Source organism: Strix aluco, chromosome 5, assembly GCF_031877795.1.
Source record: "Strix aluco isolate bStrAlu1 chromosome 5, bStrAlu1.hap1, whole genome shotgun sequence".
NCBI classification, from domain to species: domain Eukaryota; kingdom Metazoa; phylum Chordata; class Aves; order Strigiformes; family Strigidae; genus Strix; species Strix aluco.
The window spans coordinates 11,870,079-11,890,241 of NC_133935.1; the positions used below are offsets into that span (position 1 = coordinate 11,870,079).

The following is a 20,163-nucleotide window of genomic DNA, read 5'->3' on the forward strand; positions in this document are numbered from 1 at the left end:
TGTTGGAATTGGTGTAGATTTTTATGTTTAAAAATGCCACCTTCCTCCAGCTGGTTGGCATGCAGATTTAAGGATTTGGTCTGGATCAACTACGAGTTTCTACTTGTGATAGCCACATGAAACCTGGCAGAGCACTGACTCCAATAGCCTGGCAAACTTTGACTAGCCAGTACTTAAATTTGCCTTAGGGCTCACTGATCCACATTTTTAGCAAATAGTTTGGCCTATAACTTCTGAGTCATTTACATTACATACCAGGTAATAGCTCTCTTCACATTGCTCCATCTTAACATTCTGTTCCTACATTTTTAAAAGTACACTTTAATGATTCTCAAGTACTAATTCAAAAACAAATTTTCAATGCAGAAATTAAAAACAATCTGAAAACAGATTATGTATCATTATCCTGCCCAGCAGAATGCAACAAACATCATAAACCTATCTCACTCACAACACAGTAATGCAGCTAAAAACAGTCTTAGTGCTCTTAAAAGAAAACTTTTAATCAAGAGACAACTTACCATAGCTGTGAGAAAAAGGTATCATTTACTGCAGCACAGCCTTGCCTAGAATGCTGGCTCAGGTTTCCATGGTTAACCTAAATTAAAATCAACTCCATATTTTTTGGCAGAAGGTCTATAAGCTAATTTTCATCTTTTCTTCTCCAACTATAATTAAAAACATAGGGAAAAGGCTTCATATGGCTCAAGTATGAAGGTACATTACAGTAGACATGTTTGTTTTTAAATGGCTACAATGCTCACCTTAATTAAATCAAAATTAAGTGGGAAAGTAGAATGTCATTATTGCCTGTGATTATACAGTTAACAATAAATATACGGCATGCCTACAGGGGAATAACACCCTGCATGCTAGACTTGGTTGCTTGTTCTAAAAGGAAGTGAACCTTAATGCAGATTTGATCTGCAGTCACCATACACTTCTGTCGCAAGAATTACTGATTAGTAACTCGGAAACAACAGAAGATGGCAAGGGAACCTAAAAGTCTTTTTGCAGCAATATTGGAAAGATATTCATCGTAAAGATGTGAAATGTATAATATCAAAGGGAAACATAATTGCATAAAGTGAACAGGAGTTTGGCTTCTGATCCCATGCAAAACCTACTTTGTCTATATAACGAGTGAGCAGATAGGTTCAATGTGTGAGAAGTGTACAAAGTGGCCCAGGTGTCTTTGGATGTGGAGACAGGACACAAGATGCTTCTGAATGAGTCCTCTCAGTAAATTAAAACCACCCCGATTCCATAAAGGTCTTCTGATGACTTCCCAGCAAGCAACCAGCAAGTGCACAATCCCAGATTAAGGTCATTCTTTTTATGAGCACTCAAAGACATGATATCACATTATAGACAGCTTTAATAAAAGCTCGGAGTTCACTGAATCATTATCTTACCCGCTTCTGCCTATCAAGTACATCCACTGTTTGCAACTCTTCACAAGTTCAATTTCCCATTGTCTCTTACTCTAATATATACATATTTTAAGATTAATTGAAAGAGCAGCAAAATAAACATGAAATATAAACTTTTTCTACACTTAGCTTTTAGAATTAGTCCTGCACATCCTGCAACTTAGCGACGCTTTGTTAACATATATATGATTGCTACAATTGCTACAGAGTGCAGTGAATAATCTCTCTGTGGAATTCTGGGTTAGATAACTCACATTTCACCTCTGATGGATGAAGTACAAATCTTGATTTTGGAAATGCACTAGCAGGGAGGTGGAGGGGAAACACAGTGGATTTTCCCAAGGCTTGTTCAAACCCATCAGTCTCACTCCCTTTCCCATCCTTCTCACCCTTAAAGACTGACACTTAACCTGAAAAAAGGCTTTGGCTTGAAATAAGAAGTGTATGCCATGTCTGGACTGAATGATATTAGCCTAGCCAATTCTGTAACCAGTCATTAGTAGATAATTTGGGGAAGGAATGGGTAACATAAGGTAGGGGGATCTATTTTGCATTTTGAATTCTCCACTAGCAAATATAAACCCTCGCTTGCTTTGAGTAATTTTAAAAGACATAAACAGAAGCAACCCTATTGGAAGTCTTAAAATGACATTTATTCAGTCAATATCAGAAGAAAGAATTCTATTACTTGGAAAGTGCTTTTCTCACTCTCACCTTTCAACTATTATTCACATACAACCAAAATCACAGCTGAATAAATTCCACTGGCCTTCATTACCTACCATCCAGCATTATTTATTTTCATACAGAATCCTTGGTGTACAGGGTAGTCGAAAACTTCATCGAGAGAGCTGACTGTGAATTAAAGAGGAGAGGCAGCTTCCAGTATGAAAATTCAAGAGGGGAAAAATATTTCCAAGTTAGATGTGGAAGTACCCAGAAACAGAAGGCTGATTATCTTCAGTAAGTGAAAAGCAATGGGTGGAAGAGGGGGAACAAAGTGGAAAGTGAGAAATAACAACGCTCAAAGATTGCAGCTGTGTGAGAAGATCATGGAACAAGCAGATAAAAGCATGTAAGATGAAGCAAGTTCATTTGAATTAGACTCATGGGCATTAAGCAAGCCAGAAATAGCAACAGTGCACAGGGGGGAAGCTGTTCATTTTGTTAGAGAGGGGTAGGAGTTAAATTTTCTCATCTGCCACAGGCTTTCTGGTTAGCAGCGGGGATGTCACTCAGTCTGTGCCTCAGTTCCTCATTCATAAAGCAGGATGTTGTGCAGAAAAGCCACAAATGGTTCAGGGGACAGTCAAGTGATAAGGGCAAGATACGAACCTACACAGACAGCTATACCTAACAGATCCCTGATGAAGAAAAAAAGGGAGCGAGAGAGACTGGCTATAGTGACCTGACCTACCTGCATTTCAGAAAGGAACACAAATGTTACAGAGCATGACAGATGGATGTACAACCACAAGAGAGATAAACCTCTGACCATAAATGCCTGGAGAGAAAGAAAAGTTTTGCCAAATAAGAAGGGTGACAATGCACAGACAGATATAGTCAAATGATGAGGCTGACAAAAAATAAGAGCAGAATGAATATCTGAATGTACCCTTAAAGGAATGCTCTCTAATTTCATAGAGGTGTTATTTGGGCACCAGCTACTGCTATGAATAGTGGTTACAGTCTTCTTCTATCAAATATACAGGAGAAAAGCATGGGAAAGTTATAAACAGGAAGAAATTGGGTTCCTGCACGGGGGTGGAAGAAGGGAAGGGGTGGGAAATTCCTCCAAATACAGAAAAAATGTAGAAAAGACCCTTGCTACACACAACTTCAGACTAAAGCTTGCACACTCGGATTCTTCCATTCAGAAATGAAGTACAGGCAGAATGGAGGACAACTGGTACAAGTGGTTATTAAATAAGACACAGGTAGTCACAAGATGAACCTCATGTAGCAAAAGAAGCAAGCAAAGGAGACAAGCAGTCTGCAAACAGACTATCTGGTTGCAGAGAGGATTGGGGGGGCAGAGGAGACAGACAGCTGATGAGATGAACTTTTCCCTGAGGGCACAAACAACCCTCCTGAATACATGTGGGTTTATTTGAGCAGGTTTGAGCATACAAAGGGGCAGCAGGAAGCAGGGAATGGATGGCACTGAGGCAGCGTGCGGTCACAGTAACAGTATTTCCTTGCAAAATGCTGAGAAACCACTGGAAATCTTTACTATCCCTCTAGCCATTCCTCCCTCATTATTTGTTCTAACCAGTACTTGAAAAAGAGCTTTTTAACATATAAGCGTGTAACCAACAGCATATGTATGTGTGTAAGTCCTTGCTAACTCCAACTTCATTCTTTGCTATTTATTATTTTCAGAGTCATTATGACAAAGCAACATACATTAGCTGTGGGAGCCATGTCCCTGTCCCAAGCAGCCTGCTCCTGCCCTAGAAAGCCTACAACCACAAAACAGATGATGGGCCAGAGAAAGCAAATAATACTGTCCCCATTTTACAGTTTGAGAACCAAGGAAGAGAGCTAGTAAGTGATTTTCCCAGGATTTCACAGGTCAGTGGCAAAACTGGATACTGAAACCCCCTCTCTTCAGCATCCACCTGGTGCCTCAAGTCACAAGTGCAGTGCAGCTCTTTTAAGAACATTCTCTTTCATCCTCAGAGTGTCCTGGTAACAAGAGACTTCGTCTGAATGTATACATTGAGTTTATATAGCTTTAAGTCTTATTGAACCATGTTGTACTTTTTCCCCTGTCTGTTTCCAACTCCCTTGTAGTCGCTTTGGTCTGAGCTCAAATTAGCAGTACTACCAATTCCATCCACACAGCCAGCCTTTTTATCTACTTACAGTTCTGTTGGTGAAGTTACTGAAGTTTGTCACTAAGATTTGCTTGATCATCTCTGGTGTGGAGACCACCACAAACATCTGGCGACCAATGTAATACCTACAAAGAAATAAAGTAGAGAGTCATTTTAGCACATTATGACCACCAGAGAAGCATTTCCTTCCCTAAAATACCTCTTTGGCTTGAAAATACTTGCCATGAACAAATATCACGGAAAATATATTCCCTTGGGTAAAGCAGTATCTTTCCCCATCCCTCTCAACTATTAAATTAAGATGCATGGTCCTGGAATTTAAAGGAAACATCTTAAAACCTTTTACTGATTAATCAATACTCACTCAACATTTCAATGTAAAGGTTTACACACTCTATGCTCACTATGAATTCTGTACAATGTGATGTAACATCACTAAACTAAACTACAGAGAGGCAAAACATTAGAAACCAACAACCCAAACAGTCATGAAAGACCTACAAAATCGATTATCCTGCAGTTAGCCACATAAAATGTCTTTCCATGGCAAAGCCCTGTCTACAATGAGGCCTTCCAGAAGTGCCCCCAGGGTGGCTGCTGTAAAGGCACACTCTCACCACTTCTACTAGCACTGGAACTGAGTGCATCTCAGACCCCAGGCTCTGCGTTACCATGAACATAACTGCCTAACAGACACCATCTAAACCTTACATAACACCAATAGAAAAAAAAGAAAAAAAAAGAAAAAAGAAAAAAGAAAAAAAGAAAAAAAGAAAAAAAGAGAAAAAGAGAAAAAGAGAAAAGAGAAAAAGAGAAAAGAGAAAAAGAAAAAGAAAAAGAAAAAGAAAAAGAAAAAGAAAAAGAAAAAGAAAAAGAAAAAGAAAAAGAAAAAGAAAAAGAAAAAGAAAAAGAAAAAGAAAAAAAAGGTTCACCGAGTATAAAGGAATTAATAGAACTTTAGAAGAAGACTGGGTGACAGGGGTCTCTCTCCGCTTGTACACCCTCTGTCTCTCTCCTCCCAGTTTAATCTGATCTTGTGGAGCCAGGGTTTGTCCTTGGGGGATGTCACACCATTGTAGATGGTGCAGAGGTACTGGGACCCACCCCAACCCCACAACTCCTAGGGGTGCAGAGCTCCCTTCTCCAGCAGCATTCCCCCCAAGGCCCACAGGCACTCCATGCTTGGCTGCTCTGCAGGGGAAGGAAGAAGTACCACCAGCAAGCAGAGGTTGCCTGCAGTCCCTACCTTTGCCAACTGCTGGACCAGAAAGACTATGCAGGCGGCACTGCCTTTGCTCTGCCAGGAGAGAGGAAGAGGAGGCTGGAGGCAGGCACAGGAGGGCCAGGCAGCTCAGAGCAGAACTCAAGAGCAACACCACAGACGCTGCAATACTGTGGTAATATCGATGCCTAATCATTTTGGTATGATATAGCTTAGTATCAATATATTGCTTATCACCTGTCTACATTGCAGCAACAGAACAGACAAGCAAACCCTGGGCTGAATTAAATTTAGTAACTGGAGGTTCCCATGGCAATGAAGCTGCAGCAGCACTGATTTCACCAAGGGCAAACAAGTCAGACAAATATCTTGATTCCAAAGCAGGGTTTCAGAGTCCACCTTGACCCCCATACCACCAAAACTCATAACAAACAAATGGCAGAGAAGAACAAGAAAATAATTTTCTTCCTGGTGGGTTTCCAGAGGGAACTGTTATTTCCCAAATCCATCCCACAGGCTCCACTTGAACTTTAGATACAGGTGGTACGGTCTATTAAAATAAACCTTTTTCACCTCTCCCAGTTTGCTAAACCACAACGAAGTAGTTGCCTGTTAATGGTCAAATTTTCTTCAGAATCCTAACAGGTGCATAAGAAAGAGCTGAGGCCTCATTTTAAAGAGTGCTTTGATCATAGTCTTTGGCAAAAGAGGATAATGCCCTACGTGCCCCTTCTGCATGTACTTTGTACAATTTCTCTGGCATCAGAGAGGGAAAGCAAGCTCCCAAGGTGAAGACCTGTGCTGCTCCCAACCTTTCTGGGATGGTCAACCATGAATACTGACCTCTCACACTCACACCTTGCTTTTCTCTTCCCCTCTCCCAAGTTTATCAAGTTCCTTGTCTCATTTAATGGTTAGTGACTGATGGTCCTCCAACACACAGCTTTTCACAGGGACTAAATCCCTAACACCAGATTCCAAATCTGAATCAGAAGCTGATTATGTCTACCCAGATAGCTTAACTCTGACCACCACGAGGCATCACATGATACATCATGCAAAGCACGTATGTGTGTGTGTGTGAGAGACACTTCTAGTTTATTTCAAATTTGGGAAGTTGCAGAGCTCCAGCTTCGGTCCACTGGAATAACAGGACAGTACTCGCAGTTGGAGTCCTTATGTCACAGTGCACTTTGGGCTTGAAAGCATTTAGGACTAAAATTTGGGACAGGAGCATCTCCTACTCAAGCTGCTTTTATGAGAAAGTGACTCACAAGCCAAGCTTATGCAAACAAATCTATTCATCATCCTCCAACTCAGACCAGTCACCCGAACTTCCAGCTCTGCTTCCACAGCTAAGCTCTTTCTTTTTTATTTATTCTTTTCTAACTTTCTATCTATAGGCACCTGTTTTTCCTTTCTTTATCCAGTTAAGAAATAAGGGCAGAGAAGGAGGGGAAAAAATCCCCTAAGTTTAATAAATTGAAAATACTGAAAAAATATCTTAAATTGCTTTTTAAGCAAAGTTCTGCCAGGTTTTAAGGAATGACTGCTGTAAAACACACACAGACTATCATCTTTTATTGTATCCCAAACAGTAAAAGCTCTCTTCCTGGCTTTTTCCATTCTCCTACCTTCTGTATATAATCTTTCTAACCTTTTCTAGGACACAAAAAGAAGAGAGTGTGTTTGGACATGCTTTGGAAGCCAAAATCCACAGGCTAGGAGCATAACTTCCATGATTTTCCCCTGAAGTTAAGGAAAAAGGACAAGTAGAACTAAGCATGAAACAAGATCATCTGAGCTACTTCATTTAGCAAACACAGGTCCAGAACCTGCAAAGTCACCAGAAAGATGAGTTTTAACATATTTAAAATCCTTTGCAGGATCAAGGCCTCGGTCACAAACGAAGAGGATATCTCCCAGATAGGTTTGTTTTTTTTTTTTTTACATGTTCAAAAATGGCAAGTAAAAGATAAAATCCTCCTGAACAATAATCTATTCATCCCAAGTAAATAACATATTCACCCTTGCCATGTAACTTCATTTTGATTCTGTATTACTACACGAGGATATCACCAGTCTCACATAGATTTATTATTGAACGAAACCCGATATTCTTGTCAGATTTTAATAAATAAGAGTTTGAGAAAAACAAAAGCCTCCTGGCAAGTGCATTACAAATAGATTCATGAATAATTTAGGACAGCATTTTTTATTAACTTTCTCTAGGTTAATCTTTTCACAGGGCTTGTCCACACACAAAATTCCTACCTTTAACTACAGTGATACAGTACCATTACACTGCTTGACCCAACCCTTTGTAATATTTTCATGTAGGGCATTCAGGGTGTAATGCAAATGCTTAGGACTATCTAGCTCAATCCTGCAGAGAAACAAGAATGGTGTCCTCAGAGCGATGCAATCCTGTCCACATGGAAATCTGTTGTAACACTGCATACCAGTAAAAATAAATTTCATGACCCACACATGAATGTAATTTTCCTGTGTAGATGAAGCCTCAGTTATTTAAGTTATGCTGTTGGAGTAATTCCTATTAAATTTCAGTTTAAGCTGTGGCGCTCTAAAATAGAGCAAAAAATCCACATTTTTAGACCAGCAGCGTTAGCTCCATTGGAAGGTGAGACAGGAAAGACCTGACACCAGTACAACAACAGCGTGAGGTCAGCGTTAGCTTCCTCCAGCAGATGAAAGGGTGGATGATGAGCCATCGCCCCAGTGGGCTGCCAGTGCAGAAGCGGGCAGCCCTGTGCTTGAAGCTTTCAACAGAGGGCATGGATCCACTCCCAGAAATTGTGGAAAAGGCAGTCGTGTTTACCAAAGGGCTCACAGGTCAAGAAGGGCGTTACGTTACAGTATATTGAGCAAAGGAAGTTCATCTGCATCCAGAGTGTTTTAATAACTGAAGAGGCTACAAACACCCAACACACTCAACTGCAGCAGTTTGGTTTGTAAGAGCAGATAAGCACCACTCTTATGTCAATTATGAAAAGGACAGAGACTTCTGCCTTGTGTTCAGGTTTCACCCAAGACGTTGTGGTTCTCTTTGCAATGATTTAGTCATTAAGTAAACACACGTCTTCTTTTATCCACAACAATAAGCAGCAACCCAGCAATGATTTCTGCTATTTTGCACATGCACCACCATTGCTTCCTACAGAGATGTGGCCCAAGTGTCTCCACCTGGACCTAGTGCCTGCCATGGCCATGGCTGCAAAATTTATGCCATGGAGGTAAGAGATGCCTGCCAAGTCCAACCACGGGCTGAGGTAGGAGCATGAGACAAGAGGCACGTTGGACTGCCCATCCCCTCCTGCAACACCCAAGCACATTGTCTCCCTTTTCAACGTTTACCAGGGACCCCCCCAGGAATGCAGATTTCTGATCTCAGGCGATGTAGGAGATCAGTCAGCAACTTTTAATTTGAAGGACCAATTTAGCATTATCCTTTCTGTGCCCCCAAGCTCGTTCTGGCCACACTGCACAGTCATCTGCTGCTGACAGCACCCCCCCCGGGTCCTGAGCCATGGACGTGCTCTCAGAGCAAAGCTCACAGCAACGTTGCCTTACTCTGCAGGAAAAGATGGAGTGCGCACGCAGTACATCATGGCAAAGGGCCATATGTTTTTGTATAACACCCGTGTGGGAAACACCTGCAACCCTTTCACCTTGTTTATAGTGCTGCTGTCAATTCACAGAAGGCTTTGATCTCCCTATCTATTATCAGTCTCATGTATTACAAACACATCACATTAATCATAAAACACATATATGCTGTTAGGCAATAAACAAGGCTTTCTTTTCTATGCTGCAGTCTGGTAAAGTACACAAAGATCATCTGGAAAGCTAAATGAAAATAGAAAATTTTATTATCTTTATCTTCCTCAGGGAAGAGCAAAGAACAAAGAACAAAAAAAAGAGGGGGGAAACAGAGAGGTATGCGAAGAGGCAGATATACAAGGGAAAAGGTTAATTTTCTTAGGAGACATTTCCTCAAAACAAAAGTTCCTCGATCACTCTGCCTCTTTTGTTTAGAGACAACCATTCACTGCAGGCAAAGAAACGCAAAAATGAATAGTGCACTGCTTGTTTAAAATAGGACTGAAGCCTGGCATTACTTGCTTAATTATTTCAGAGGTCAGCAAATTGATTTGTCATGAGCACTGTCCCCTTCCATCTCTTGCAGGCAATTCAGACTCTGTAGGACTAAGCGATATGTCACAAACAGCTGCAAAGCCCAAACACAGTCTTCACAGAAAGGGTTACTTTGGGTTGAGAGGAAAGGAAAGGAGGGGACAAAAAATTGTCAGGTACCGTGAGTCCCATTATTATTTGTGTTATATTAGCAGCTAGAGGCCTCCAAGGTCCCCAGGACCTAATTCAGCATGAGTTACACATAAGTAGAAGGCTTATTCTAGGCCTGTGGAGTCCACAATTTAAATAAGCAGGAGCGACAAACAGTGGGGAAAACAAACAACGTCCTCCATTTTCCATCCGAGGGACTAGCGCACAGGTAGGTAGGGAGGAGCCGGGAATTGTCAGCAATCACCTATTGGTTCTGATTCCCTGTGGGAACAGAACTCCTCAGCTGCCATGCACACCTGGAAATCCCACACTGGCTTTGTTCAGGCAGGGGGAAGTCTGCTGGAAAGTTGGGAGCTAACTCCTGTGCCACTTCTCCTGCATCCTGGGCTGTGACTCTAGCTGGCAGGGTGCCCTCCTGGACTATTTTTGTAAAGCACTGACAAGCTGAGTATCTCTGGATTAGAGAACTAAAAAATGTACGTTACCACTTAAGGAAAGGAAAAAAAAACCCAAAAAACAAAAAAAAAACCAAAAAAACCCCAAACAAACAAAAACAAACAAAAAAACCCACCAAAAAAAACCCCAAAAACACCCCCCCCCCCAACATCCTAGAAACAGGTGAGCTTACTGCACATGAAAATGAAGCCCTGGTAGCATTGAGCAGTCTCAGGCACAGAGAAAAGTTTCAAAGCACAGCTCTGCCAACACACATGCCTCAGCCGGAGACTAATCCAACCCATTGTGTAAATTCATGAAAAAGAAGACATGGCCACAGTGATTTCTATTTAAGAATAAATTGTTCCTCATTTCCTTTTTCGATGAACTACGCTTCTTTTCATGCCGTGAAAGCTTTAAAATAAGCACATAGAACTATTAATTTAATTCCTGACTGTATTAAAAATATCATGTAACCAGATGCCCAGACACTCGCGCACACTTTCTGCACTGCTCTGTATTGCTATGCATCCACCTCTTTGTCCACATACCCAGGATTAAAAATGCTATCTTCTACATACCAAGAACCTCTGCGCTATCTCAAACTTGCACCTTGCCAAAAGACCTCTGTTTTCTGACATGCTTAAGGAAGTATCAAAAAAGGAAGAAAATTCTGGGATTATTTATATTCTCCCCACCACTAAAAGCACAGCTATTTTTAAAGGAGCTCCTCCCTTGTCAGGTGCAGTAAGAGACTAGCCGTACGAAAGTAATATATTTAGGGTTGACAACAAGGAGAAGGAGGGCTGATTGGGGCCATTGCAAGGTACAGACCTGGGAGAGTCTTTCAAGAACCTTACACCAGGGTGCAAACAAGATCTATTTCTGGGCATCTCTAACCCCAGCTGGGGTTTAGCAACTTGAGGGTGTCACACATATTTACTAATCCCTTCCCCCTTCCAAGTGAGCAGTGCAGGAGACGCAGACTCTGCATGGCTGTGTTAATTCATTCATGAAATGAAGTAGATGACATTTACCCACATATAAGGAATGACAGGGATTAAATTAAACTCACAAAGTGCCATGGAGAGAAAAAAAAACACCTCTGAATTATACAAGCATATTTGGCAATTTATGTCCATTTGGTTTTCTGAGGAAATCTGAGTCCAGATACAAGTGCAAGTACAAAAACTCATGCCCACATTCAGGGGTTGGGAAGAAAAGCAGCAAAGGGGATGGACATGGATAACGGAATCAGGTTTTTTTCTTGCTCAGGTGGGCTGCAGGAGAAGCTGGGCGCCAGGACAGCGTGGAGCTGCAGGGTCCTGAGCCGTGCTCCTCCGCAGCTGGGGAGCCGCCTCTTCCCAGGGCTGGTGGGGGTTATTTTTATCCTGGCAACTGGGCTAAGATGATTGCCACCACCGCCACCACCGCTCCACGTGCTTGCATCATACCGCTAGTGCTGATTAGCTACATCAGTATTCCACTTCATTAATGCGAAATGAAAGCTGTAAATAGGGTACTGCTTTTACAGGATGCTACTGGAAATGAGAAGCACTGTGATATTAATAAGAAACCAGTTGCTCCTCCCGCCTGGGTATGCGGTGCTATTGCTACTGGCTGACACTGAAAGCGCTCATAGCTCTTCACCTCGGCAAGAGTGCCAGAAGAAGGTTTCTAAATCTTTTCCCATGGTGTTTCCCACCAAGCTTGGACTGTATTAGTCTGTGTTTTGTTACCCATGTTTAGACTGTGACATTTTCACCAAAGCTTGTTTTGTCTGTGCTCGTTAAAGCACAGTATGCCTGACTGACCTCATGTGATGGTGCAGCAGACGTTTCCTGTGGGTTTCAGCATATTTCTGTGCCCGGCCTTCCTGTGGGTTTGTGAGACATGGTGTGAGAGCAGTCTCATCTCAGTCTCTTTGCACCTAATTCACTACCAAAGTACTCCTCTGCCATACCCTGAGAGAAAAACCATCAGGTTACTATTTCCAGAACACTGAATTACTATTTCTAGGTAAGGCTACATCTGGGAGATAGCAAACTTTCTGTGTCTCCTAACTTCACTTGCTACCATCTACACACTGTTCATTTGTATGGATTTGTATGAGTCTATTATTTATATTCAGCAGTGCTACCTATTTTTATCAGTGCAGTGAAAAAAAACAAGGATACAAGATGGCTGAGGAGGATAAGCAAACAATGTTACTTGGGCTAAACAAGGACGGCCTTTTCTCCATCTTATTTTTTCCACATAAGGGAGGGAGAGGGATCTGCTCAGTGCTTATCCTGCTTTCTAGTCAGAAGCTCTAAGCAGCTTCTCTTGACAGACAGGTAAGCAATTTCTGGGAAACAACAGGCAGTATTACCTTAGCAGGCTACAGCCATTTTGTACAAGATAAATGGAGACAGAGCACTGGACTTGAAGAAGATGAGGGATATGACTGGGATGCTACATCAAATAATAAGGCTGAGAGAACACGTAGAAGAGGGCCGTGCGGTGCAGGGCTGCTTTCTAGCAAAGCAGGGGAGACCCATCCAAATGGGTGGCCATGAAGCCAGGGAGGATCCCCAGTGTCCCAGAAAGCTGGACAATGTGCACATGTCATGGTGCGGGCTCCAAGGAAAATCTGGGGACAAGGGACAAAAAGAAGAGAGCATATGTGCAACCATATGGAGAAAATGAAACAAGAAAGAGGTCAAAGGATTTAAATATAATTTGTGATACTACGACATTGCAAGATACAGCAAGCTATAAAACAGGTCGACTATAATAAAACCACAAGTGTAATAAAGTTGCTAGTTACACGTACATCCATCACTAAACATATAAGCAAACACATTTCAAGATGACTGAAACAAAACCTGTGTGATCTGACTTCTGCTTCTCATAAAGCATATCTGACCATGACAAAATTGAGGTTTGTATTATTTTTCCTCCCTGAGACTTGACATCAGGGTACAAAGAAAAGCCATCCATAAGTCTGCATTTCTGCAACCTTCATCTTGCATATCCTTTACATATCATGGCCAGGACTCAAGTACGACTAGAGTTTTCCACATCTCCAGTTTTGGTTAGCCATTTAAGCCCTGAAGGAAAGAAAAGTCTTTCAGAAAACACTGAGTATCTCTATCTGCTGAAAAGTCATGTCCTCATACATATCTTCAAAAGAGTCATTCAGAACACAGATATTCAAAACCAGTACGCTGTTTCTGTTTGTTTTAATTCTGCACTTTCTCTTCGATTTCTTCATAGGCAAGACAGCTCATGCGCCTCCTGTAAATACGATCAGCAGTAGTGGATGATACAATATTTTATTTTTGCATGTGTTAAAAATAAACATATACATCATTTTCTTTCAGTCTACTCCTTCTTACTGGCATTTTGATCTTAAATCAATGAGAGAGTTACAATATATTGCACACCACCTCTTTTTGTTCCTTTGCTCTGTTTATGTTAATGCAGACACATGTTGTCTTAATATTAGAAAATATTAATTCTTCATAGATAGGACTCAATATACTGATTTATTGCATCATAAACATAACAAGATGAAATGAGTAAGCCAAATTGAGTTTTTCATAACTACACATGCATACACTGTTTTGTTGAATAAGAAACAAGAAACAAGACACTTTGACTTGGTCATGGCTACCAGCCTGAAGATATCTGAAGTTTAAGCCAATGAAAGCAGGGTTTCATAAGTGGCAAGCAATGGGCAACCCATTCATCTAGTTTGCATGCAATAAAGACACAGATCCCAGCCCACACTGGACAGCCTTACTCAGACAAGTAAAGGTTTGCCAGAGTGGCCACGAGAGGGACAGTCATTGGGACTTGCTTTTCTTTCCTGATCTGCCTTAAAAAAAAATGTTGAAACAAAGAAAAAAAAGGATAGTAACCACCTACTGAGCTCCTGGGAATGTACTTTTTTATGCTACAGCATACAAAATGCACCCAGGAAAGATTCATTTTTTAAAATCCTTGCATACCTATGGTAGCGTGTACTTTTTCTATATATTCTTAAGATCTACACACATACACACAAAATCATTTAATTTTGTTAATGCATTATTAAATGCACACTAAGCCCAATAAAAGTAATTTCCCAATGCTTTATGCATTTATCATGAAACCACTAGCAGAATTCTTTACAATAAAAATGCTAGCTGTACACATGACCAAACTAAATTATCTTGGGAAATGGCTAATACCTGACCATGTGGAAACGTTAGAAAGCAGGGCTTTGTTATAGGACTAGAAGGAAAAAATAGATGTATTTTCTTACAGAAAAATTGCAATGATAAAAATATTTTTAATAGTAAAAAACACTGCAGCTCCAGGAAATTTTCCTGAATCAATTCAATCTGTTTGTGCCAGACTTTAAAAACCCATTAAAAATAACCATGATAAATTTCCTAACCTCTTTTAGTGCACCATGCAGAAGACAAAGGAAACTGCAATTCAACAGAGATAGAAAAGAAAGAAAAGAACGGAAAAACCTGATAGCTTGTGCATCAGTGGTAATATCCTTGCTAACAACAACGGGCAAATCTGCGCTACAAAGGACAAGAGGAGCAGGAGTGATGTGTACAGCTGACAAAGGCACTCCAGAGTAATGACTTCCAGGAAAATCTGCTGTTACAAATGGACAACACACTGCTGAGAAGTAGTTGAGTCACAACTTTCATAACATGGAAAATTATTTCAGCCTAAAAATGGATGTATTGAAAAACAGGATGTATTTGACTCTGGTAAGGCACTATGGGGATAACATCCTACAAACAGCTAACATGCTCACCTGGTTTAAATTATTAAACCTTGCTGAGATACATGCATATTCAGTCATTTTTCCCAAAACAATGCACAGACATAAAACACAGATCGTGTTTCAAACAGTAATATTAGTAAGAGCACTACCTAGTTGACCTATTTTCCATTTATTGCCTTTTGTGTCTTATCAGTTGTAACAAACATGCTTATTTTGCTGCTCCCATTTTTAGTGGGGGAGAAGGGAGCAATTGTATAACTAATGGCATATACCTCACCATATCCTAAAATAACCCATATTGCTGAGGATGGAAGAGTACATTTAGCCCTCTCCTCTTCCACGGACGTTTCACTGTGGAACAGCAGGTCTTGTTCATCCACTTCCTTCTTCTGACAGCCAGCCAGGGCACAACGTATCACACCGACGCTGGCACCCGATTCCCACACGCGCACTGCACACGTTTGAGCTCTCTTCACAGCTGCATTAAACAGCTGTCCCAGGCCCACATCTGGCTGCGCAGGACACGAGCGATGTAGACTCCAGAATTTCTCCTCTTTGGCTCAGGCACAGCTGCTTGGCTAAAGACCTCAGGACTCCCGCGGACCTGCCTCATTTCTGAGTCATCCCAGTAAATGTTATTGTCCAACACCACTTTGCTATGTTACTCCCCAAATCCTCTGATCTCTGGAGTCTGCTTGAGAGGTCTCCTAGAGCCCTTCCCTCCAAATGGTTGAGCATACATGAAACACCAGCAGTCATACTTAGGATTTCTGAGAACATTTCTGAACCAAACATTGCATTTTTAATTGCTCAGATTCTGCATAGAAAAAAGGGAGAACAAGTAGATTTGTAAGCAGACCAATCTAAGCACTTCATATTCTTTCTAAATACACAGGTATGGGGCAAGATCAAGCAACTCAATCCTCACGCAATGACAGAGGTATAGCAAAGATACAACCCACTGAATCTATTCATAACCTCTATAAACAAAGCAAAAAAAAACCCAACAGCACAACTGTAGGATGAACTATCACTGAAGTAAATATATTGATCTAGCAAAAATGATTGAAGACTGACAATAAAAGGGTTATAAATGCTTAGAAGAAAGAGAAAGCAAAAACACAAAACCAACCCACTGAAAAACTCCCACCTGCATTCACAGGGAAAAATGGACTGGAACAATAAAACACAATGGCAGTGCCTGTACGTCTTTGATAGCTGCCCCTCCCAAAAGCTGGAACAATCTTGCTATAAACCAAGCAAATGAAAATGTAAATGCATGAGCAATCGTCTGGGGGATTCAGATGCTTCGTGTCCTGTAGGCAAAGAAGGAAGGGGGAAAAGGTAGGAAAGCAAGGGAAGGCACCACTTTTAATATTTGTAATTATTGATCATGCTCTCCTCACCTGGAGCCTTTTTAATCCAGCAGAGACCTTACAGTTAAATATGCAATGCTGGCTGCATGGCAGCGTTAGCGCTGCCAGCAACACCCGCTTGTCCTCTGACCTCAGCGCCATCCGTGGCTCCGGCTCCTCCAGCAGGCAGGGACAGCCTGCAGATTTTTAGGCGTGCTGGCTGGAGAGAATCACGTGAACAGCTGCCTGCAGAAATCCAATATTCAAAATGGCAAACTCAAAAGAAGCATGGGATGGGGAAATACGCTGAACGCAATGCCCAGAGCAGTCCTGTGAGTACGTATAAACACAGTGGTGTATCAAAGGGGTATCAGGGTCTACTTGAGGGCTTACAAACTGTGCATTCGTTTAAATATTTTGCTAAGGAAATGAACATGAGGAAAATTATGGTAGTTTCACCTACAGTGATTCTGTTCTTCACTATTGATGAAAATCCAATTGCGTTAGTTTATTTGCAAAAGCAAATAAAATGCCACTGACGCAAGAGAAAAGATGGGTCTGTAGTAAGAATAAGTTCAGGTACTTCGAGTATTGATCTTCCCGTTTTGCAATACACCTCTCTGCCTCAAAAATCTGAATTTAAATTACTTTAATAGAAAATAATATTTAATAGCTAATGCCTTCCCATGTGACATTATGTTACCATCTGACCTATTTTAACATTTGTCTCTGTGCTGCACTTGTAGACCTACTTTCTCTTTCTCCTGTCCCATGCATAGGTTATTTCCTACTGGGCCAAGTGGACAGCCAGTGGACATATAAAATTGTTAGGCTGCTTTGATAACATTTTACTTTGGCCCTTCACACAGAGTATTTCATAAGATGTTCCGTGTGATAAAAGGTCCCAAAGAACTGAGATCTTCTCATAATGTCACTTTGAAAGACTCTGCAGCAATTCCCAGTGTCCTTGCCAAGATCTTTTTTCAATAAAATAGATTCCAACATTGACAGAAAAGCTTGGATTATTGCTGAGTGATAAAATGTCTACTGCTAGCCCTTACAGAGTCAGAACATTGCTCCCAACTCACTCCTTTTTCTGTAAACTACTTTAAGATGTCTGGATATGTCTTAAAATTTGCTGTACAAAACCTAATTTTATTCAATAGGTACCATCATCCAAAAATCGAAGTTATATAACATGAGAGACACCTAAAAACATTGGGTCAAGATCCTCAGATAGTCACGGCTCTATGCCTTTAGTGGAGCTACACTGAAGTAAACAACAGCTTGAAGGTCCAGACCACTATTTTCAGGCTTGTTTACATGAGGGAAGAGAGGAGATTCTGGGACAAGACATGATCTGAATGCTAATAAAATTAGACTAGAAAAAACTCCTATGCGAGCACACCCCTACAGGTACAATAATTGCTGGGGGAGATGGTCAGTTTTTTGCCTGATGTAGTTTGTCATTCCAGAACTGCTGTGTCTGTGCATAGGAGGTTTTCTGACGTTACTATAGCTGTTTAATTATACCAGTACAATTTTATCAGTATGACTAAAATAAATCCTCCTTCGAGACAAGCCCTCAAGTTTAGCCACCAAATTTAATGGAAGGAAGGAAAGATTCACAATCCCCAGAGTAATGGTGGCTCAGCTCATTCCATGCTCCCCAAGCTAGAAAAAAAGTAAATAGAATAACAGCTGACAACAACTTCTTCCTCTGCAGTGGGGCATACTTCTGCCTATTGCCTGATGAAATCATACCCAGTTCACTACCAGCAGAAGGTCTGACATAAAGCAGACTCTCCAGGGAAAGAAGAGAAGTAGTCGAACAGAGAAAAAGGGTAATTTGAAGATGGTGCCAAACCAACAAAGAAGAAGGAGATATTTTGTTTCCCTTACTACTAATAAAACATAGTAGACTAAAATTGATCCCCAGACTAATAAGGTAGAGGAAAAACTAAAACCTATATATGACAAAACAATAAAAAAGTAATGAAGAGATTTATGGAAGTACATAAAAACCTTAGAATGACGTAAAAATTGTCAGGTCATGTTACTGTTTTCAGCTCAAGATGGGTAAGAAAAACAGGGAGAAATAAGAATTAGAGCATGGAGGAAAGATAGCATAGGGCTGAAGAGGATGGAGAGAAATAAGAGAAAGAAAACAAAGCAGGAGCAAATATTTAGAGGGGAAAAAAATCACAGCAGAATTAAAGCATGGATACAAAGCCCACAAGACAAGGTTGTCAATGTAAAAAGAAAAACAGAACAAACACCAGAGCCAACAAAATGGTGGCACCATTGAAGGACAACGGGCAGCAACTGATGGGTAGCACCTCTGTAGATACCTGGCGAACTGTGGTCATCCTCAAAGAGGAAAATAAGACTATTTCTAAGAAGCTAAAGAAGAGACATTCCCAATCCATTCCTGTGCAAGGCTTTGGTGTCCTAAGGGGCAGAGGCCCCACAGAGTCTTGCCTGAGGACTCCCCAGCATGGTGACAGGGGGTCTAAGCTGCATCTGCATCCTAGAGCTCCTCTCAGGTGGGTGCGAGGAGGAAACAGAGCCGTGGATGCTCCAGCCTGCGCTGGGGCTCGCAGGGAATGGGGACCTGCAACGGGCTGCTGATTTGCTGTTTCTTCCCTGCATCCTTCCTTTCCAGTCCCCAGTGAGGAATATGTGGGGAAGGGAAATCCCTTTTGCTTGATGTTTCTCATAGCACACAAGAAAGCAGACACAAGCTGCCTTTGGATTTCTTTGGGCTGCCACCGTGAAGGGTAAACTGGCAGTAGGGAGTCACCTGGAGAGGCAGTAACCTGACTCTCCTGGGAAATGTTCAGCAACCAAGTAGGGCAGGAAGAGCTCCTGAGTCGCAGCATTAAAGTTGATCTGCTTCAAAGGCTGCCAAGAAAGGAAAGGGGACATGCACACATTGGGAGGGATGATGCATTTTCCTCCCTCTGTGTAGAGCGGGGGGAAATGATTCAGGAACTTCATTAAAAAATTTCCGTGCATGGCACTGGGAACACCAGTTCATAATCAGATACACAGTGGGTGAAGCCAGAGACCATTAATAGCTACTGGACATTACATATTGTATGTGCCCACTTCAGGTTTGCATCAATACTTCTGGGTGCTGTAGGAAATTCTAATAAAAGCATTTAATATGCACAACAAAATCTATAATACTACTGTTTTCCCATACTTTCTAGAAGGATTGGTATACTGAAATTATGCCTCAGATTTTTCAGTCTTTTAAAAGCCCTCAACCTACTTCTTCCCAAATGGTGGAACGGGGGAAAAAATTACAAGGTGGACTTTACAGCCTGTTAAGAAGATTAACAAAGGCAGGCTCTGGTAGATGGTGAAGAGGGTAGGTAAAGGTGAAATTAAGTCTAGGACACTAGTTTTTATAACTGTGGGGTTCACTCAGAATATTTCCTCCTTCTGCCCTGAAATTAGGATGACACAGTCTGGTACGCAGGTGCTGATCATGATGATGTTATGTGATAAGAAGAGGCAATCTGTTTAGCAGTCCCATTCCAAGCCCTTTAAAATGATGATTTTAAGCATTAATTAACTAAGAAGCAGGCAGTACAGATCAAGGATCACCTGTGCTGTATATTAGGTGTAAAACACTCCTCAGGCAGCATGTGTTCAAAAGAAACTTCAGTTTTCAAATAATCTTAACCTGGAGCTCACAAGGACTATGTTTTAACATCTAAGCGCTGCACTACCAACATGCAAAGAAACAGAGGAACGAAGAAACACCTCC

The 20,163-nt window shown here is 41.3% G+C and overlaps 1 protein-coding gene across 5 annotated transcripts in view; it reads right to left on the minus strand.

The window, feature by feature from the left end:
* Positions 1-20,163, minus strand: part of TBXAS1 (thromboxane A synthase 1) — a 232,174-nt gene that overhangs the window by 125,763 nt on the left and 86,248 nt on the right. For all 5 annotated transcript variants that reach the window (XM_074825958.1, XM_074825959.1, XM_074825957.1 and 2 more), the window contains one exon: positions 4,302-4,398. In XM_074825958.1, the coding sequence (XP_074682059.1) occupies positions 4,302-4,398 (97 nt within the window). The remainder of the gene's footprint in view (positions 1-4,301; positions 4,399-20,163) is intronic.